This window comes from Phaenicophaeus curvirostris, chromosome 3 (assembly GCF_032191515.1).
Source record: "Phaenicophaeus curvirostris isolate KB17595 chromosome 3, BPBGC_Pcur_1.0, whole genome shotgun sequence".
NCBI classification, from domain to species: Eukaryota; Metazoa; Chordata; class Aves; order Cuculiformes; family Cuculidae; genus Phaenicophaeus; species Phaenicophaeus curvirostris.
The window spans coordinates 94,823,363-94,845,562 of record NC_091394.1 but is presented as its reverse complement, the minus strand read 5'-3'; the positions used below and the strand labels follow the sequence as shown (position 1 = coordinate 94,845,562).

The 22,200-nt window shown below is 39.8% G+C and overlaps 1 protein-coding gene across 9 annotated transcripts in view; it reads left to right on the top strand.

The window, feature by feature from the left end:
- PTK2 (protein tyrosine kinase 2) overlaps nt 1-22,200 on the top strand; it is a 226,858-nt gene that overhangs the window by 144,393 nt on the left and 60,265 nt on the right. For all 9 annotated transcript variants that reach the window (XM_069854722.1, XM_069854721.1, XM_069854723.1 and 6 more), the window contains 6 exons: nt 1,858-1,998; nt 2,695-2,772; nt 3,772-3,879; nt 5,292-5,409; nt 12,822-12,852; nt 15,200-15,252. In XM_069854722.1, the coding sequence (XP_069710823.1) occupies nt 1,858-1,998; nt 2,695-2,772; nt 3,772-3,879; nt 5,292-5,409; nt 12,822-12,852; nt 15,200-15,252 (529 nt within the window). The remainder of the gene's footprint in view (nt 1-1,857; nt 1,999-2,694; nt 2,773-3,771; nt 3,880-5,291; nt 5,410-12,821; nt 12,853-15,199; nt 15,253-22,200) is intronic.

The following is a 22,200-nucleotide window of genomic DNA, read 5'->3' as shown; positions in this document are numbered from 1 at the left end:
TGAGACTTCTGGAGAACAAGGAGAGGGGCATGTGAGAAAACAGTATCTTTTTAGTGGTAACTTGATAAACCATAGTCTGCCTACTTTGCTCAAGAACGTGTCCAACTCATTCAAGGAAGGTTATCAGTGATTCCCACTTTTGTTAATCGTGGTTAAGGCTATAGATGTTGGTTGAATCTCATTTCCATTGAAATTGAAATATGTTCCCAGAGTAAAAAAGGCAAATTTTACTCAGCATGTTTTGAAAAGGAGGGTGAAGAGTGGTCACCAAGTATTTTTACATCTATGGCCGTCTTGATATGAATGTCATGGTAAAATATCTCTTACCATTCATACAGGAAAGTATAAGTCATAAAATGATATTTTAGAGCTGGTTTTGGCAAGTAGTAATACTTTTACAGAAATAATAGAATTCAGCTGCAGATTTAGAAGGTTGCTACATTATGATTTAAATGGCTGAACAGAAGAGGTCTGTCATGAAGAGGTTTTGTTTCAAAAGACTTTTGAAAATCACAAGCTAATGGAGTCAAGTAGATTTAAGTAATCCCTCTGCATTTTAATTTTGCAATTATCTGGAATTGTATTCTCTGCTAAAGGGAGAAATTGTGGTGAAAGGCTCCAGACATAAAAAAATTAATCACTATCTCATAAAATGATGTTGCGGAGCCAGAAAACTGACCGACAAAGAGAACTGCTCATCAGAAATCATGAAACAGAGAGGATAGCAGAAAGAAGTAGTGAGAATTGCCAGAAGGTGAAGCTGAGTAGAACCTGTCTTAACCTTGACATATTGCAAAAATAAGCATGGTCCCACCTTTTATCATTGTTAGTTGGAAGATATAAGAGAAATGGGTATTTCTAAGTTTTCTTTAAATCTATTCAGTCACTTCAGACACGGGTCAAGCTTTGGCAAAGGGAAGAAGAATAGATGTGTTTGTGGTTTTGACATTTTACTGTGTGATGTGAGCAGTGATGAAAAGCAGTGAGTCACCTGGCTCTGCACTGCTTACAGAGTGTGCTCCTAGGATTAGGACAGATGAGGAGAAGGTACTGCGCTTTTGTCTAGATGAATTCTAGTGTTTAGAAACATGGTTTTATTATTTTGATTGCCTGTTGAGTTTGGGGGCATGTTAAAGACATTGCTTCCGAGATGCTGTTCTTATTTCAATATGTGCGGCAGCCTTCCCAGGGATTATACATTATATACAACCAGATACTAAACTTCTTGTAAGTCTTAGTTTAGTTATCCTTCTTTTTTTTTTCTGAATGTAGTTGTTTGAAAGCCTGCCTTCATCCTCTACATACTTTATTTTTCAGAATACGTAATTGTCTGGCTCTGTGCTGCTGTCCTAAATGTTTTGGAAGATGATATGTGCTGCTTCTTCTAAGTGGTTGTTTCTAAGCTGAAAACAGTTAATGAAATTATATGCAATATAGTTTAAATAGTATAATTTAAAAGTTGGTTTAGTTTTTACATTCATTTTTATTTTACTATTTAAGTTTTGTGTTTTTATACGGATGCTATTTTGCATATTATCACACTTAAAGAATTATTACAGATAGTCTAAGATATTGTGTGCAGAGGTACAGCTACAGCTGAGTTGTTACTATGAGATAAGAGAGTTTAAAACCTGGAATGAAAATGTAGATTGCTCTGGTTTTGTATTGGTACGCAGTTAAGAAGTTGTGAGAATGAGGTATCTAGACAAAATACTTCCTGAAAGGTTAGCATGTTATTTTTTATTATGTGTTATTAAAAATACCATTAGTGAAATATTTCCTCTGTAGCATGTAGCAGACACGCAATGTCACTGATTAAATTCAAGATACCTAATCTTTCAATATTTTAATACACAGGCCAAAACACTACGAAAATTAATCCAACAAACATTTCGACAGTTTGCCAACCTCAATAGAGAAGAAAGTATTTTGAAGTTCTTTGAGATCCTCTCCCCAGTGTACAGATTTGACAAGGAATGCTTCAAGTGCGCTCTTGGTGTAAGTAGAGGAGGAATGTGACAGTCGCCAGAATACATGCTGTAGTTATGAGTCTTAATTGGTTTTGCTTAGTGACACGGCTAATTGCTTGCTTAATTCCTGTTCTGATAAAGAGACAAGTACTTGGATTTCATTAACAACAAAATATATTTATTGATTTTGTTTAAAACTTTCTCGGTTGACTTAAAAAAGCACCATTCATTAATAGGGTAGAAATTGGACATTGTTAAATACTTTTATTGGTGCTTCATTTGTGAAAGTCAGTGAAATGAGATTGCTCAGCTTCTTCTGTTTGCAAATTTTGCTCATATGCCTTTTAAAATTTACCAGTTTCAAACAAATTGTAAGGAAGGGCATTAAGTCTGCAAGCTTTGTGAAAACAGAAACGGACACTCAACCAGAAATTAGAACAGAAATATCAATGTCCACGAGAAGAGGAAATATAGGAAATATAAAGTCCTCATGTAGACCTAAGATAAACCACATGGAAACACATTTTGAGTAGCACAGATCCCCAGGAAACTGGTCATGAGGAGTTTTGCTACTTATAGAATTATGCATTTTAAATTGTTAGAAGAATTTAAAAGCTTATAGATTTTAGTCACTAAAAAATCGGAATTGTATTGGAGGATAGCGTTCCGTAGCGAAGTCTTGTCTTACTGTTGAAATTTTGCCCTTTCTCCTTCGATTCTGAAGTCAAGCTGGATTATTTCAGTGGAGCTGGCAATTGGCCCAGAAGAAGGAATCAGTTACCTTACAGACAAGGGTGCAAATGTAAGTCTGCTTCTGTTTTCTTTTCTCCATTACTGTCTTAACAGCCATGGCCTGTTGTGAGCTGAACTTCAGACAAAGAGGAATGACAAGACTAATCTTTGAGTGAAACACAGAAGTACTGGAAAATTCATCATACACAATAGATGTTCAGATATTAACTCCTGAGTTGGGACTGGAGAAATGCAGTTGGGTTAAATAGAGAGACAGTGTCAGCCATAGCACTGAATTTGTTGGCTCTTATACCCAGCGAAGTGCTTGCTTGGAGAATTTGAAACATAATGGTGACTTTTTAACAGAAACATGCAAATTGTTCTGATTTATTCTTCTCTTTCTCTGGCATGTGTAAATGAAGAGCTTATTTTTAATCAGTTAGTGTTTAACATTTGTGCAGTTATTGCTGACTTATTTGGTTTCCTTCACATCCTTAAAAGCGTTTTCATTACCTGATATTGACTGTATTACAGTATTTCCTCTGCACCTCCGTGCTTGTGAGAAGTTACATTCAGGCAGAACTAGCAAAATATTTGGGACCTTTAAATTCATGGCTTAAGTTGAGGCCATTCCTAAGTTATGTTGTAATGAATTCAAAGGCAGTGAAAAGATCAGGAATATGTAGGCAGTTAAGAACATTATTTTAGGGCAGTCTAGTGATGCATTAAGTATGCTGTGAGTGCAGATTATGTGTGGTTAGCCTGTTGAGTTCTCTGTCTTTACTTCCAAAAGGTTGTTTCCATAATGTACTTCAGCATGGGCCCGGTGTTACTCAACAGTGACCTCTGTGGGCAACCTTCATGCTTGATTTCATGTTGCAATCGCTGAGGTTTTCTGTATGTTGTTAGCCAAAACCTGACAAAACTGTAGAAGGAAACAGGGGAATGGATTTCTGCAAGTGTAATTTGGACATCAAAATTACCATGTGCTTTTGCAACATCAAAAATAAAGGCAAAGTATTTTGCTGTGATTTTGAATTTGTGCCCACTTTTTCTTGCCTGTGTGCAGCCAACTCATCTGGCAGACTTCAATCAAGTGCAAACGATTCAGTATTCCAACAGTGAAGACAAGGACAGAAAAGGAATGTTGCAGCTCAAGATAGCGGGTGCACCTGAGGTATGGTATTCATAAACTTACTGGCTTTGGGTTTTCCTGGGAAAGGGTGGAGATTAGAGTACTCCTAATGAAGATATTTTGTATAGTGTACTTTTGTTCCAGTCTGTAACGTCTTTTGGGGTTTTCTACTGTCAGTGTAATTATGATCTACCAGGAAGAATTTTGTTCCTGTGAGGGTTGTGAGGCACTGGCACAGGTTGCCCAGAGAAGTCACAAACACACCCTTCGTGGAGGTGTTCAAGGCCAGGTTGGATGAGGATTTGAGCAACCTGATCCGGTGGGAAGTGTTTGGAACTGGATGTTATTTAAGGTTCCTTCCAATCCAAACCATTCTGTGATTCTAAGTATACTTCACTTTTGCACGTTTGTTTAAGCTGGGGACTGCCTGTCTGCGTGCAAAGACTTCAGTAATTGTTAAACTCTTGCTCCTCCTGTAGTTACAGCTGGTGTGTTGTACTGTGACATCTTGCATTCCAGGCATTCTGCAGTTGTTTGATTTTTCTTGTTCTTTAAGGGGAAAAGGAAGTTGAGTGTGAGCAGTCATCATTATACTAGATGAATAGTTTTAAAATAGATTCAGAGCTCTTCACATGTTTTAGGGTTTGTATCTGTGCTTGTATACTTTGATAGTTATAAAGAAGCTTATTTAAAAACTGCTGGTCCTTATGTGCAACTTAATAGTATCCTGCATATGTATATGATTCTACATTCCTAAAGAGGAAACTAAGCAATTTCACTTTTGTGAAAAGAAGAAATATGAAAGAGGGAGAATTTGGTCTTTCATTACATGGAGGCAGAGCTGAAATTGAAATAAAATCTTTTCCTTAGTCCAATGCACTGGAAAACAGTCACTGTGGTAGAGAAGGATTGAGGGCAAGATGGCACCATGAATGTTGGTGGTATGAAACATTAACAGCTTGATTGTTTGTCTCTCATCTCCTTTTGCACTGTGTTTTTTTATTATTGTTTTTTGTCTCTTTTGAAATCAGAAAAGTTACTTTTTAGGGCAAAGAATAACTTGCTGGAAAAGGGTGGAAAAAACATAACTGCCTGTGAGAGTTAAGGAATAAGCAACTTCTTCAGAATTGTCGTAATTACAGCTGTAAAAGTCATAGCAGTTGAGGTGAACAATGCTTGAAATGAAAGTTGAGCTAGCAGACCACTTAATAATCCCAGATTAATATTACATTTGGGTGGAGGGTTTTATCAGCTGTGCTTTCCAAACCTCACCTTTCAAATTTGCTACATAAAAGGTAAAGTGAAAATCTGATGATTCTTTGCTCACCCGCATTTTTCTGTTTACTGTTTGCAAGCGTGTGTGAAGTTCTGATGCAATGACACAGCTGTTCTGCTCAGTGGTTGGAACTACAATAATACCTCTTTGTTGATGCTTTGTTTTTTTCCTTCTTTAGCCTCTGACAGTGACGGCGCCATCCTTAACCATTGCAGAGAACATGGCTGACTTGATAGATGGGTATTGCCGACTGGTGAATGGAGCTACGCAATCGTTTATTATCAGGCCACAGAAAGGTAAGGAGATGTTTCATTGTGGTAGTTGCTGTACTCATATGTAGAATGGATTACTTTGCAGTTGAACAGAAGGTATCAGCAAATACCTCACTCGGGGGCTCTTGTCTTTCAGGGAGGAACCATGAGGTATTTTTGTTCTGAGAAACACTGATAGTAAATGTTACTCTGTCAAAGTTTAATTAATGGCAGACAATTTAGATTAATTTTTAGAAATCACTAGTTTTCACTGTTCTGAATTTAACTAGCAGATGTAAATAAATTGTAATTAAAGGCACTCCTGACAGAGACCTGTTATCTTGAAATGTGATTGCCTAACATACAAGTAGAAACTGAGAGAGGTTGGTTAGAATGCATTAGGACCAGGTTCTGACTGATGATACTTTCTTAAAATTTCTGCCTTCCTCCCAGACACCCGCAACATCTCTGTTTAAAAAATGAAAACTTTGAGAGGAGTCTCATGAGCGTTTCTCATAAAATAGGAACTAAACCAGGGATGCGTTTTGTAGTATCAATCAGTTGGTTTTGTTGCAACCCACTAACTGGAAGCATTGGCACCAGGGTGCAGGTAGACTTAGCTTTAAAGAGAGTACTTGAGATAAATTTCATTAGATATTAGGAAAAATTTCTTCACTGAAAGAGTGGAGGCAGCCCAGAGAAGTGGTGGAGTCCCCATTGCTGGAGGTGTTCAGAAAGCAAATAGATGTGGCACTTCAGGATATGGTTTTTATGCACAGTGGTGTTGGGCTGATTGTTGGACTTAATGATCTTTTTGAACCTTAATGATTCAATACTTTTATGACCTGTTCCTCTACGAAGTCTATGAAGATGATCAGAGGGCTGGAACACCTCTGCTAGGAGGACAGGCCAAGAGAGTTGAGGTTGTTCAGCCTGGAGAGAAGGCTGTGGAGAGACTTTATAGCGACCTTCCAGTACCTGAATGGGGCTAGAGGGAAGCTGGGGAGGAATATTTTACAAGGGCATGTAGTGATAGGACAGGGGGGAATGGATTTAAATTGGAAGGGGAAAGATTTAGATTAGACATTAGGAAGAAATACTTCACAGTGAGGGACAGACACTGGCACAGGTTGCCCAGGGAAGGTGTGGATATCCACTCCCTGGAAGTGTTCAAGGCCAGGCTGGATGGGGCCTTGAGCAGCCTGATGTGGTGGGAGGTGTCCCTGTCCATGGCAGGGGGGTTGGAAGTGGATGGGCTTTAGGGTCTTTTCCAACCCAAACCATTCTATGATTCTATGAATACTGAGCAAATGAACAGTGATTGAGTTAAATGTTGAGTTAAATATATACTGCACTTTGGGAATGCTTCCCTTTATGTAAACATTAGGAGAATCCCTCCACTTAAAATATATGATGGGGTTCTTTTGTCTGAGTTTTCTTTGGTTTGACATTCATAGCAATATTCAGTGTATGAATTAAACATTTCAGAGAAGAGCTGTCTCCGCCATGATCTGCATTCTCAGATCCCTCCCACTGTGAGCTTTAATTATACAAGGCACATCAGAAACAAATCATATAGCAACTCTCGGCCCAACAGATGCGTTTTCTCCTCTCTTTGAGCTTTCCTATCCCTTCCTTGTTGTAAATGTACATGTTTAATGCAAGCCTCCTCATAAATTATCGTTCTTGATTACTAAAAGAACCTGTGGTTTTGCGATATTATCTGTCTTGCTGTCTGTTAATCATAGTCACAGAATGGTTTGGGTTGGAAGGGGACTTAAATATCATCTAGTTCCGGTCCCGCTGCCATGGGCAGGGACACCTCCCACTGGATCGAGTTGCTCAAAGCTTCATCCAATCTGGTCTTGAACGCCTCCAGGGATGGGGTGTTCATGTCTTCTCTGGGCAGCCTGTTCCAATGCCTCACAGGAAGAAATCGCTTCATAATATCTCATCTTAATCTCCCCTTTTTCAACTTAAAACCATTCTCCCTCCTCCTATCCCTGCACTCTCTGTGAAACAGCCCCTCCCCAGCTTTCACGTAGGCCCCCCAGTAATCTAGTGTATTAATTTGGACCTAGACAGTGGCATCTTTCCATTCTATTTGTTTTATTTTTCATAAGTATTTTAATATATTGATCCCTTTAGACTAAGGTGGAATCTTTAAACTTCCTGTCTGTATTTCCATTATTGTAGTTCACTCTTACAGGGGAAGAGGAAAAATGAAGAAACTGATAAAAACTTAACCTGATATGAAGTAGCTCTTTATTGATGGAACTGTGCACTAAGTAGCCTTCCTGTGATCTAAGTCTAGTGACTGAATTTTATACCTTTTCATCACTTAAAACAAGCTTTGTAAGTAATGCAGAATTGTCAGAACACTTACAAAAGGCTTAAAAAACAAGGAAAAAAACACCTGAGCAACTTATATAGTTACCTGATTGCCATTCCTTTATACCAGACCTCACCTCTATGTGAACTGTGAGCACCATTTTCATTTTAATGCAATGGCAACATGTATTCCAGCTCTTAAGGCACTGCTGTCACCCCTCACTGATTTTGCTTTCACAGTAATTTCAGTCAGGTGAGAATCATAAAATCACTAGATTGGAAAAGACCTTTGATGTCATCAAGCCCAGCTGTACCTGTTCACTACTAATCGATATCCCCAACCACCTCATCTCTCTGTCTTTTAAATACCTCCAGGAATGGTGACTCAACCACCTCCCTGGGCAGCCTCTTCCAGTGCCTGATAATCCTTTTGGTGAAGAAATTTTTCCTAATGTCCAGTCTGAACCTCTCCTGGTGCAGCTCGTGGCCATTCCTTCTTATCCTGTTGCCTGTCACTTAGAAGAGACCTACACCCACTTCTCTAGAACCTCCTTTCAGGGAGCTGTAGACAGTGGTAAGGTCTCCCCTCAGCCTCCTCTTCTCAAGAATAAACAACCCTAGTTCCCTCAGTTCCCTCTTTGCTCCTTGCAAGACTTGTTCTCCAGCCCCTTCACCAGCTTCATTGCTCAGTGTCTTTCTTGTAATGAGGGGTAACCTGCTCTCACCTGGGAGCCCACCTGGGCTCTCCATGGCTGCAGCTCCTGCAGGAAATTCCTCTCTGCCCTGGGCTGGGTCCCTCTCTGGGCTTCAGGGTGATCTCAGCTCCAGCAAGGTCTTTCCAGGGCTGCAGGGGATCCCTGCTCTGGGTCTGCAATGCCTCCCGCCTTCCACCCGCTCCAGCCTGGGGCTTCTTCTGCTGCTGCTCCCTCCTTGGCTTCCTCCTTCTCTGCCTGTGCTGCCTTTGGCCCTTTTGGAAACCTGTTTTCTCCCTGGTGTCCCTACCTTGGCTGAGGGGCTCAGCTGTGTCCTGCAATGCAGCTGCTGGAGCTGGCTGGGACCCAACTTCTCCCCACAGAGGCTGCCTGGCAGCTCCTGCTGCCGAAACTTAGGCACAGACACCCCAATACAATAATGTATATCCCACTTTTTTAATGGAATGTAAAAAAAAGCAAAATGTTGTGGGTTTCAACTTGTGAAAAACGACGTATGCTTTTACTAGGATGCTGTTAGTAATGAATTTTAACTTCAGACCGACAAGGTTACTAATGACTCCTTCTTATTTTATTTGGGTATAAGCTGTAAATGGATGAGCACCAACTTGGGAAACACTGCTTGAAGTGAGCAGTTTCTATCCGGAGAACGTAGGCGTCTGTGAGATCAGTTTTGCTCTGCCGTTTCAATGGTAGTTCCATGTGGATGGGTTTATCTTGTATTTTCTCCAGTGAAAAGGGAGATGTCTCAGTATTACTTAATAATAGGTTTTTATTTCTGGCTGCGGGTTTGAGGGGGCTTTTTTCCCATATGCTTACTTTTTGAGTTTCCCCTGTCCCTTTCAGGCCCTCCACTTAATGCATATCTACAGCGGCCAGAAGGGAGAAGTTGTTCATTTGGCCGATCAATGCATACATGTGATGTGGCTTAAGGGCAGTGTCATGTGCTCCTTCGCAGAATCAGAGAATGATCAAGGTTGGAAGCGATCTCTGGAGCTCTTCCTGTCCAACCTCCCATGCTAAAGCAGGGTCTTCTACAGCAGTTTGCATAGGAACACATCCAGGTGGTTTTTTAATATCTCCAGAGAAGGAGACGCTGCAACCTCTCTGGGCAGCCTGTTCCAGTGCTCTGTCACCCTCGGAGGAAAGAAGTTTTTCTTGATGTTAAGGTGGAACATCCTGTGCTCCAGTTTGTACCCATTGCCCCTTGTCCTGTCACTGGGCACTATTGAGAAGAATCTGGCCCCATCCTCTTGATACTTGCCCCTTAGATTTTGATCAGCAATGATAAGGTCCCCTCTCAGTCTCCTCTTCCTCTGAACAGACCTAGCTCACTCAACCTCTCCTCATAAGAGAGAGACTCCAGCCCACTGATCATCTTCGTGGCCCTCTGCTGGACTCTCTCCAGTAGTTCCTTGTCTTTCTAGAGCTGGGGAGCCCAGAACTGGACACAGGGCTCCAGATGGGCCCTTAATAGGGCAGAGTAGAGTGGAAGAAAAACCTTCCTCGTCCTGCTGGCCACACTCTTTTTGATGCACTCCAAGATACCATTAGTGCCTTGGCCACAAGGGCACATTGCTGGCTTATGGTTAGCTTGTTCTCCATCAAGAATTGCAGGTCGTTCTCCGCAGAGCTGCTTTCTAGCAGGTCAACTCCTAACCAATACTGGTGCAGGGGGTTATTCCTCCCAGTGTGCAGGACTCTGTGCTTGCCTTTGTTAAACTTCCTTCTCCCCAGGGCTAAGCATGTGTTGTCCACCTTTCCCACCTGTGTCAACTCACAGAACAAGGGCACAGTTCTGTTCAGTGCATGACACTGTCCTGCCTTTCTGCTAATGGGAACAAGATCAGTCGTGCTTCATGCAGTTTGGCAAAGGACAGTGAAAAGGAAAATGCATCAGAAATTATGGGGCTTTAGTTATGCTGGACTCATGCATGCTGCTCCTTCTTTCCAGCCAATCTGCAAACAAACATTCATTTCACTTGGGTTTAAGTCTCTACTTTTTTCCTGTCCATCCCCGTCATTTCTTCTCACCATCTTCTATTACTCACACCATTGTCATGCTCTATTCATTAATAGTAGACTTCATAATACACTAGCAGTTGCCTCCTATGGTATTTCTCACTTTCTTAGGAGGTTGGGGTCTACATTTGCAGTAGAGAGAAACAATCTGATCTGCAGCTGAGGTCAGTACTTTCAACACATGAAGCATTGCAGCCCTGTAAATGTTATGAGATCATTCACTGTTGTTTCTGAAGTCCCCAATTATGATATTGGTGTGTTCCACACACAAAAAAACCCCAAAAAAAACTAGAGGAAATCAGCAATTCTGTATTTAAAGTACGGTTTTTGTAGCATGCGGTTAATGAGTGATGGATCTATATATTAAACAACAACGAAAGTTATTTTGAATAGCTGCACATTAATTGTGTGGCAGTTATCTTGATTGAAAAATATCAAATGATGAAGTTAACTTGGCAATTTAATGAAGTTCTTCTAACACAGAGGTTTGTATGTTTGTATCATTTCCTAAGTGTTGGAAAAAAGCGGACTCCACACTACCTTTCATTTCCTTTCCCAAAAGTTACCATTTATCCTAACATCCCAATACCTTTATTTCCTACCTCATGCTTCTTGTGTAATCTTTGTGTAATCCTTCCTCCAGTCTCCAGTTTCAGGTGCTTGCTCTATTCCCTTTGTCAAGCTGCTCTAGGTCATCTCCTTCTTTCCGTTCTTTCCCGCATCTTTTGTTTCAACACTCCTATCAGATCTTGAGGTGCATCTCTCCTACTCTTTCTGCACTTAGATGGACCTACTTGCTCTTCAGCACCTTTAAGGAGTTGAGCCTGTCTCTTTTTATTCCCATGTCCAAACCCCCTGGGAAAGAGCAGACTATAGCTCTGGGCTTGATTTGGAGCATGTGCAGCCCAAGTCTGCTGCTTCAGTCTCCGCACTGAGGAGGAATTTAGCTTTGAGGCTGTGTAAGAGCTCTGCTGAGTATGTCTGCACCACAGTAGCTATTTTTTTAAAAAAATTGGTATCTTGACTAAAATTAGGTAGACTTTGATCATGATGGTGATCCTGCTACAACACCCATCTCATAGCAAATTATGGTGCATCCCTGCTCAAATCTATAGAGGCCTGGGCAATTTCTGAGGGGTTCTTCTGTTTTTCTTTAAAAGGCCCGATCAGTCCCCTGAAAGCCTCCCAGACAGCCTGAGGCAGGAATGTAACATGGAAGCAATAGATCTGTTTGGTGAAAGTTCAGCAAAGTTGTAGGAAATGGAAAATGGATCTCTCTGAACTGAACCAGCTCCACTGTTAGCATCATTTATGACTTAAACGTTGTCTCAGATAAGCTTAGAAACAGATCTGTGTTGATGAGCCACACTGTGTTGTTCTGCCTTTAGACAGCAAAAAAATCGTAACAATATATTGTAGTTTGCCTTGGTAAGTGTGGCATCTGGGTATCGGGCATTTCTCGTCTCAGTCCCATAATACACAAAGGCGAGACTGTACTTTTCTTTTCTAAGGTCTGGAAATCTCCACAATTTTAACATAGGATAAAAATGACCTAGGATTTACGTGATTTTTGGTGTAGTCTGTATCACCGTCTTCTAAAGATGTGGCCCTTCTATTTCTCTCTGATGTCTTTTATCACTTTTACAATGATTTAGAGAGTGAAAGCCATTTTAATTGCCCACCTTCACTCCTTCCCTGTGCACTTGAGTCTACTGTAAATCACTGATTTTGCTAGAAGATCAGTAACTTCCCTGTCATCCTTCCCCACACGGATACCAAGTATCTCATCAAATCCAGTAGGGAAAAAACCACTTGATTATGTGCATCCAAGCCTTTATGCACAAAACCACTGCGAAAGAACAGCTCACAGGGGTTTGACAGTAGTTGACAGAAAGCTAACTTCATCTCTGGCTACTAAGCGTTGCCGTTGTATAATCACAACCAAACGTGAAATCAATGCTATATGTTATGTGTTGTAATGATTTCTTGCAGTTGCCTTGCTTTGAAGTCCAAGTTGCCTTCAATTGTTTTGTTTATGTGTTAGCATTTAGTGCCTCTTGGAGATAAAACATTTCTTGCTAGAGAGATGAGATAGTGCCATACCTTCTGCAGGTGATTTATCGAAGTTATTAAGAATAAAAAAGAACTTTTATGTACTGTGTGTGCTGTTCTCTCAGATAACAGTTTGCCAAAACGTCTGTATCGCTAATTAGAAGTTATATTGATACGATGCACTTTATATATATATAAAAAAATAACATTGTTTTGGATCAGCGTTAATTGTCCCTGAGAGGCTGATGCTTATTGTTTCAGAAATGTTATGTATTGGAGCTTGAGAGAGGTTATTTGGAAGCTTGAAAAAACTTTAATCCTGTTCTCTTCTTGTTTACACAGAAGGTGAAAGAGCATTACCATCAATACCAAAGTAAGTTTTATGCTTTGTTTCTTTGTATATTAAAAAAAAGTTTTGAAAAATCATTTTGCTTAAGTGGTGCTTCAGGACTTTTTATACTTGCTTAATTTTTATTGTTGCTTTTGGATCCTAGGATAAGTAGCAGACAGTCCCTTGAGACCATGGGGCAAAAATGACTGACAGCAGCATTAAACTATAAAGATACCAGAAATAAAATCTGAGGAAAAAATTGCATAATGCATCAATCATATTTGACAGGAACAGAAGAAAGCTGTTTTGGCAAAATCTTAATTGAGATTCAGGCTATTTATTTTGAGTCCCTGAGTAAATTTATTGTAAGAGTGATGCTTAACAGTTTTTGAATTGTGATTTCAAGCTATGAATCAGTCTGTGCTCTAGTTTTTACTATTGGTCCCCTTTCTGCTTCTGTGAAATACAGATTTTTTTGTTTTCTCATAAAACTGTCATGTCACCTGTTGTTACTATAATAAAATTCCTGTAATGGGATCAGTGCAGGTTGGGCTCTGGGTTCAGGGTAATAAAGAATACTCTTGACCCAGCAAATACTTTTAAATCTATCTTTAAAATATAGTAATGTTGAAAAATCCTTCTCCAATAGTACTTGTGGATTCGTAGAAAATGCTGATCTTTGTCAGCCGAAGAGAGTTATGTTTTTTTCCTTTGGCTAGTTTTATGGAGATACTGCATGCAAGTAGGTTTGGACTTGCTGTCTCCATCTAATAATTCTTACATGGAGTATGCTAAGATACTTCTCTGCATTTTCCTCCCTCCCATGCTTTAAGGTAAATAAGACAAAATTTCTAATTAAGCCCTGTTTGAACTAAGAATGCTTCTTATCTTTTTGGAGTGGGTAGTCTGGAACCCAGAGGCAGGCAAGCCAGTTAATGTTTCCTGCTGATACTCCACGCTCCGGTGATGATGGCTGGGGTTCATCCTATCTGGCATATTTTGAAGGTTGTCTCCCCTTCCCATGTGAAGTTTCTTATTGTGCCTTCTAAGCTTCGTTCTTTAACCAAGTCCCACTTCTTCTGCTTGTTTGCAATCCGACAACTTTCTCAATAGCCACATCCCATGGAAGATCCCATTTCAGCAGATTGTTCTCCTTGAACCAGGCAGCATCACCAGGATCCAGTAGCAGTCGTGAACTGTTGGAAGACCACAGGAATATTAGCAGTTCATAGTGACTTATCTCTTCCTTTTGCCTTTGGGACATGGGGACTATACTTGCTTGAGCCAACCACCTCATTCTGTTTCTTCCTTGTTTCCTGAAAGGTGTCCAGAATTATTATTATTTTTTTAACTATTGGGTGCAGTATGGAACACAAATTGTTCCTGAGTCTGCAAGAAAGCATCCGCTTAAATACCAGTGGCTGCTCTTCCTTCACAGGTCCTGCTGCAGTCCTCACTGGCCAGGTAGCTTTCTCATGGTGCAGAAAGAGAGGAGTTAAAATACAGGGAGGAAAAGGAAATGGAAATCAACTGAAAGCAATAAGATTGATAAATTTGATGCAAGTGAGAAACACAGAATAATTACATAATTTTTATTCTCTTTTTTTTATTATTTGTGGGGATTTCTGGGCTAAAATAAGGTTTGAAGGAAAAGCTTCTTCCCTTTATTGGGGCAGTTGACCAAAACTGCATTTGTACACTTGAGTCTGTTGAAGCAAGGGCACCACAAATGCTCTCAGTCTGGCAGCAGAGGAATGAGCTTTTGTCAAATACATGAAACTACAATCTGACACCATCCTGCATCTGGAAAGATTTGCTTTGCCAGATGAAATTCCAGATTTCTGAAAGCACGAGGTGCAGTGCTCTCACTGTCTTACCATTAGAATTATATGTATGTACATGAAAAAATATTAAGTCTTCATTGTAATTTCTGTTACTAACTAACATTAATAGCTAAATGCATTTAAATTTAGTTGTTTTTCTTAATTTACTTGGCACATGTACGGGCTAAGTCATCTTACAGAAAAAACTTGGTTCATACTTTATTTCCAGTAAGTAATACAGAAAGAAGAAGCAACATCAAATTACTTAGAGTTTAGACAGGCACAACTTGATCTGTAAAGTTTGTAAAGCTTAGGCTCGTTTTACCCTTTAAATCTGCTCTGTCATTGTGCTAATTAAAACAGTAACGTGTTCTCTCTGCTCCTATTACCCTAGATGGGTTTGAAATGGTAGATTCCTTTCTGACTTTTCCCCCCCTCAAAAGCTGTTGCTGTGGAAAATGGATTGGCCCTGCTAATTACAGTAGGTGCCCTGTTGGGATGAGTTCCTAGTATGTGTGCCCGGGAAGAATGTACAGCATTCAGCGATTCCAACCTCTGTTTTACAGGCTGGCCAACAATGAGAAGCAAGGAGTAAGGTCGCACACAGTCTCTGTGTCAGGTAAGGCTCATAAAAGAAAATGCAAGTTTTTTTATTTATAAAGCGAGCAGATGTTTAGGCAGATTTTTCACAATTAGGTCACTTCTACTACATGGCTGTTAATTTTGCTGAGACTGTTAGCTGTGCTGCCTTCATGGTGCAGTTTCTAAAGAGAAACTTTTTGCAGCTTTCTGGTGTAGTGTCGCTTGTGAGAACAGCCACATCCATGCAGAAACACAGGACAAGAACGCTTCAAAGCAAGGATGCTTGTTGATATTTTCACTTAGCTTTGTAATGAAGTAGAATATTGACGGCTAGAATTAAATTACCTGAGTGTGTGTTAATTATGAAGGAGCAGCTTTGAAAAGTGAAAATAGACCATTAAATTTTAATCATCTCTTTTCAGAAAGGAGACACTTAATAGCTATTTTTTTGTAGCTGCTGTTTAGATCAAAGCACTTAATTCTTTCTATTGAAAATCACAAGTTGATTGAAAGATGAGCATGTGAGGTAATACGTGTTGTTTCTATAGTTTGTAGGCTTCTAAGATTTGTGTTAGTTACTGTGGGGTTTTTTTAAGTTTTATACTTAGGAGAGAACACTTTTCTGTTGCAAAATCTCAAAACAAATCCTTTTGAGGGATTGTTTCAGTGTCTTAGTAGGGAATACATTTCTAAATGCTCATATGTAATAGTTTTTAAGATTTTCAATGCAGAAGTGCGTTGCTATTCTGATATATTCCTATGAATTGCTAGTATTTGGCCACGAACTCCAGGAACCAATAGTGTGACCGAGTGGAGCATCCACCCCAGACTTAGAGGGAGGCTACAGCCCCACTTTGACATTTACTTAGTGCGTAGTGGCACATACTCAAAAAAAAGACGTATTTCATGCATGAAAGAGGAAGGATATGTAGATGTTTGATTCATTGCCTGCTTTTCAGATTCCTTTCCCCTACTCTTAACCTTTCTTAAAGATGTTTTAGACTCACCTCTTGGCATAGGAAGCCCGAGTAAACAGACTTTGTACAAGAAAATAGGTGAGAGGACCTAGAATTAAAATGTCTATCCAGCTGCTGGTGTAATAGAGCTTCATCAGTTACTGTTACCTCACAGAGTCAAATAGCAGCTGTTTTTCCTTCAGTACCTGTCAGGCAAGCATGGTAGGTAAGGTAGAAGCACGAAGCATGGTCAGCATGTTCCCTCTTGGTATTTACACTTGTGGCCAATTTTATGTGTTAGACAAAGTTGGTTAGTGCTGTGCTTTTTAATCGCTCCACTCACACAAAAAAACCCTAATCTTCAGGTCAAAAAAAAGTCATACTCCCTTGCTACCTCGAATTTTCACCCTTTCAGTTTTTATAAGAATGCTGACAGTCTTTAACTGTTAAAAGCAGTAATGAGTACTTCCTTCATGATCCTTATTTAGGGATCTTTATGCATTAAATCTGAAGTAGTGTTGTGTTTCACAGCACAAACTGGCTGTGTCTTTGCTCTTTTGAAGTAGTGTTTTGATCTTAGTGAAGTTAGTTGTGATACTACATAGCCGTGGCATCGCAGAGGAGAGCTTTGCTGTAGCACCACAGGAGAAACAGAAGCAGCAGCAGTGGACATGAGCTGGTTGTTCCAAGGGAACATCTGGAAGGCACAAAGGTGGCTCCTGATGCCACAAAGCAAAACAATCAAGTTATACCACAGCAAATGTCCCTCCCTTTCTTTCTGATACTAAGATTAAAACCTATTAGGTATTTCTCTTGTATTGTAGTAAGGTTTTGTATCTTTCCACAATGAAATCATTGTGCTTGATTCTTGTTTTTTATACTGTGTTACACACTGCTGGAAACACTGACATAATACTGGGATGATTCAAGCTGTTGCATTTATTATTTGTTCTCAAGGGTTTTTCTTTTTAATAAGGGTATTTATAACACTGACATATATTTTTTTGTTGTTGGATTCAGGGTTTTGCCTCAAAATTATTTAAAAGGCAGCAAGTGTGGCATGAATGCCGGTATATTAAACTTAAAACCACAGACGGATTGTTGAGATAAAGTTGCATGATGAGGACTTTTTCTCATGAGGTGCTTTCTGTTAAGAATCTGAGTCCCCAAAGGAATCAACTTGTTATAAATGGAGTCATACTTCATAAGACGTGAAGAAGTGGCATTCCTGTTATCACATGTAATTGATCCATCAGTATGGAACAACAGATGTACAGAACGTTTGGTTAACCCGGGAGTTACAGATCAGCAGAGCCTGACAGCTGACAGCATCCAGCGCAGAGCCAGCTGTGGGTGATGCTGTCTTGGTTTGCAGAATAAGAGCTTTTCTCTGGTGACATTTAAATGACTTAGAGCTAAAGGCTTCAAATAAGATGAGCTTTTATAACTTACTGACAGCTGTGATGTCCTTCATGCCTTTGATGGTTTGAATCATAAATTTACTTTGCTGTTTGTTTAAAGAGATTGCTACCCTTGGTTTAAACCTATTCCATTGCTAAAGCTGAATAACAAAAACCTGAGACAAATATTCACCAGGAAAATTAAGCAATCAGACATATTTATGGTACTATACTCTTAGTTCTAAAAGAAAGTTTCACAGTGAGTTCCCCATGGCTCTTTGGGGAAACCAGCAGCAGCCAAAAACCAGTGTGGAACGTGATTTGGTGGTCTAAAAGTTCAGATATTTGCCTGAAGTTTTGCAGGCTCAAAAATGAGCCTGTTAATGAAAGACGCCTTGTCTTTCTTTTTGAAATATCTATTAATTTACCTTGAAATATTTTTGGTCTAGTGAAATGAAAACTTGTTCTTTCCAAGTGTTTCAGTATTCCAAAGCATACAAAGGTAGACGGTTTTTAAATAGTTCTCTTTTTATTGCTCAGAATAAAGGCCTTTTCAAACTAGTGAAGGGTGAAGTTGGTTTCAGGAACCCAAAGCATTGCTGGACCTGGGCACCAGGAAGTGTTCTCTTAGGTCTGTGTATCACTGAACCAAGTTCCACCACACACCTTTGGCTGCATACTCCTGTTTCTGGTTTTGCTGGTATTATTTGTCTCTCTTGCTTCTTTAAATTATATATACCTTGCAGTGGGCACCATCTTTTGCTGTATGCAAGTAAGATTCCTACAGGTTTCCCCTATTTTTTTAACCCTGGTAATAACTTTATCCCTCAGATTTTATGTTTGGGACAGGGTATAAATAAATATAAATACAAAGCCCAATTAAATATGAGTTGAATTTCAGACTGCTTCAGTGTACATCTTGTATTTTGGTTTAAGTCACTGTAATGGACCAGAAGCAATTAATTTTCTAGCTAATAGACAGACTCAACTTTTCTTCTCCCTCTACTTCTGTCTTTACATTCAAAAAGAATTCTTTATCCTTATCCAAGAGTGTGCACTCAGGAAACAGTAAGGCTAAACCATTTGCTGTGTGCAAATGGTATATCAAATTTGTAAGCAGCAGCATACCAGCTTACAATAATTTTATTCACTAAATTTCTTCCTGTTTTCCTTGGAGTCACCTTATTAAACTGCTTTACTCTACCCTACAGGAACTTATTTTAGCCAGCAGTTCGTTTTGATGTAAACATTAGCCTTAGTAAGGTGATGCACACATTTCCTGACACATATTTCCAAAAATAATAATTTACCTACTCAATATTGCGTTATAAAAACATTCTTCATAAGAAGAAATCAATAAAGCCTTAGTTTACGTTCTCCCATTTCACATCAATTCTTTCTGACACAGAGTTCCTTGCTGTCTCTCCTGCCCCATCCTTACTTATATAAATATGACTAGGAAGAGTAAATCTGCTTTTGCTTCCCTTGGCTAATCGCTGTGCCTCCTTTGCACTAGAGAATTCTGTGGGTGTAAATTGTTTTAAATGTAGCTCAAACGTTACTTTACATGGAGTGGTACAGAATATAACGTTTCAGGCCCACATGTACACAAGCAGGTTATTGAACAAGCCTTGGCAGTGTTAGGTTCTTGGCATTGCTGGGTTTACAGCTGGACTTGATCTTAAGGTCTTTCCGACCTAAAAGATTCTGTGAGTCCTAGCAGTTACTCTTGATGTTTGGATATTCAGGTACTGCTGAATAAAATGTTTGTGGGGAAGGAGCTATATCAGGAAAGGTGACAGTGAAGAGGGAGGTGAGCCATTCTGCAGGAGCCAGCGCAAGGCTTGTGCCAGAAGGGGGGGTTAGGGCCTGCCATAGGGTTTGTCTTGGTTCAAAGGCGGTGCTGGTCTTGCAACTTTAGTGTATGCTTATTTGGTGAAGGAAATGGAAAGGTGTTGAAAAATGTGAACGCTCTTTAAGAAATTAAGGCAGCTTCTGCAAGCCGTTCAAGTAACAGACCCCAGACACACATATTTAATGGGAATAAAGGTATTTGAAAGAGAAATTTGTTTGTCATCTTGTTCCCTAGCTGTTGTTACTAACGCAAGTAGTATTTTAAAGTCCAGAGGAGCGTAGCTGTAACTGCATGGTAATATGATGGTATTAGTTTCAGCACAAGAAAACATGGGTCTGTTAGAGTGAGTCCAGAGGCCATAGAGATGATCAGAAGGCAGGAGCACCTCCCGTACAAGGACAGGCTGAGGTAGGGTTGTTCAGTCTGTAGAAGAGAAGGCTCTGAGGAGACCTCATAGCAGCCTTCTAGTAGTGCTGCTGTGCCATTGCTGCTCTATGGAGGGAAAAAAGACAACTCACTTGCTTATAGTGACTCTGCAAGAAATTATAACTGCCCCTTATGGTCTGTATCTATCCAGTAACATACCCAGTGAAGGAGAAGTGGGGTCTCTTGGAGAGATCTTCCTTATAGGAACTGAAGGATTTTAGCATCCTGAAAGAGGGGCTTCTCAACAGCTTTCTGGGTTCTGCCTTAGAGTATAATCATATCATTACACTTAAATCGCATGCTGTGGTTAACTCCTGATCGTGGCAGTGAAGTGGGTGGGAGTCCTTCTCTAAGGACTACTTGTGCTACTTGTGAGCACATCTTGACTTTGAAGCAGTTGCCAGTTTAGTCACACCACTTTGCTGAAATTTCAGTTTGATCATTTTTTATTTTTGGAGGAGATCAGCATGATTTAAATGAGATTTTAGCTTGCAGGAAAAAAAATTACACAGTGTAGTTCATCTGTTAGGGAGGTTTCCACTAGGTTACCTTGGACAAACTGAAATATTGCAGAACTCAAATGTCAAAATGCAACAAACAGGAGAGGAAAAAATAAAATAATATATACACCTGAGTTCAGTGTTACAATACATAAAAATGTTATTAATAAAGGACATGTCGACATATGAAAGGACCTGAATGGATGGGTGAATGATGCAGGCTGATCCCAAGCAAAGTTGTGAGTGAGGATGGAAAGACGAATATGATCTTATTGAATCACTTCTGCTTGCAGAGCACAGTGCGTGCTCTGTTCCATAATTCCTGTGCTCAAAATGAAGGTCCACCCTATACTCAACTCTGAAAGCATTTCTTGTTGGGACTTGTACTTCCTAGATCCATCTGCATTAGTTGGTAGAGGTGAAAGGTGTTCTTTGCCTGAGGTTGTAAAGTTGGGGTGTCTCTAGATTTTATCTAGTCACTCCAAAAAGACAATGGCTAAAAAGTGTAAGTAAATTTTTTAAATGAAAAATTGTATCTTGAGTGGCTGCGTTTGCGAGCTCAGTTATGTTGTGCTCTGCAGCTCACTTCTTCTGAAAAGAAATAACAGTGTTGGCATAAATTACAAAGTTCTGCATTCAAATTATTAAGTAATTAGAGGACCATGAAGGCTCTGTGCAGCTGTACCGCTGCTATATGGTCACAGGACTGATGACCAAGGATTTCTGCAGATTCATTTTACGAACTTTGAGCAAGTCTCCAAGTTCACAAAGGCAGTTACTGCTTATTACTAGCCATTCTGCTGGTTAATAAGATAATATAGTTAAAAATACCCTGAATACTAATAAATCACAATATTTTACGTTCCCGTCATAGCTGAGTACAACGGTGTGTTATACTTTTCCATTTTAGACTGACTAAAATACTGCTTTTCATGGATAAGAAGACCAGAATGATCTGTGATGACAGTCTAAACAGATTTCTTCACTATCAGTGCCTAGGAAGTTACTGCATGGATTTCATCAGTCTATGTTGTTGGTTAAAGAGTTATTCCCCTCCTACACTCCTCCTTTGTGATCCGTTCATTTGATTTGAGCAGACATTTTTGCTTTGCTAATCATAACACTGGAGTGTGACTACAGAGCTGTTCCATGCAGTAGTAGGTTTGGAGATTTGTTTTTTATGTATAAACATACTTGATGTGACAAATGCATAGTATTTATTTTATTTCAAGTCTGAAAACAAATAGATTTATTCCTTCTACAGACTTCTTTCCAGGGTTATTCCTCAAACTGGTTGAGGAATATATGACTTCAGCAGAAGTTCCAGCCTTTCCATGTTGGTTATCTAATGAGGAGCTCCAGTAGGAACTGTCCTCCGGCCCAGTTGCTTCCTCTGTAACATCATCCATCGTGTGGCACATGAGGCGCCCTTTTTATACACAGTAATTTTAGTGAGTACTTAGTATTGGGAAGAGGAACTAAATAAAAACAAAAGAAGTCAGTGAGGTCTGTTTTCAGCAGAATTTCTGAACTTTCTGGGTGTTTAGGTAGACGCTGATGATATCCTGGCTGGAATCCGGTGCGGAAGGATGGAAGTCCTTCTAAGCAGTCTTCATTCAGTATTGGAGGTGTTCAAGGCCAGGTTGGATGAGGCTTTGAGCAACCTGATCCAGTGAAAGGTGTCCCTGCCCATGGCAGGGAGTTGGGAACTGGATGATCTTCTAGGTCCCTTCCAACCAAACCGTTCTATGATTCATTTCAAGCAGGTACTCTCTAAGCTCCTGAGAAAGTGTTCTAACTTCTTTTTATAATTTAGAAGCAGCTCTTTACCTAAATAAGCTTCCTTTT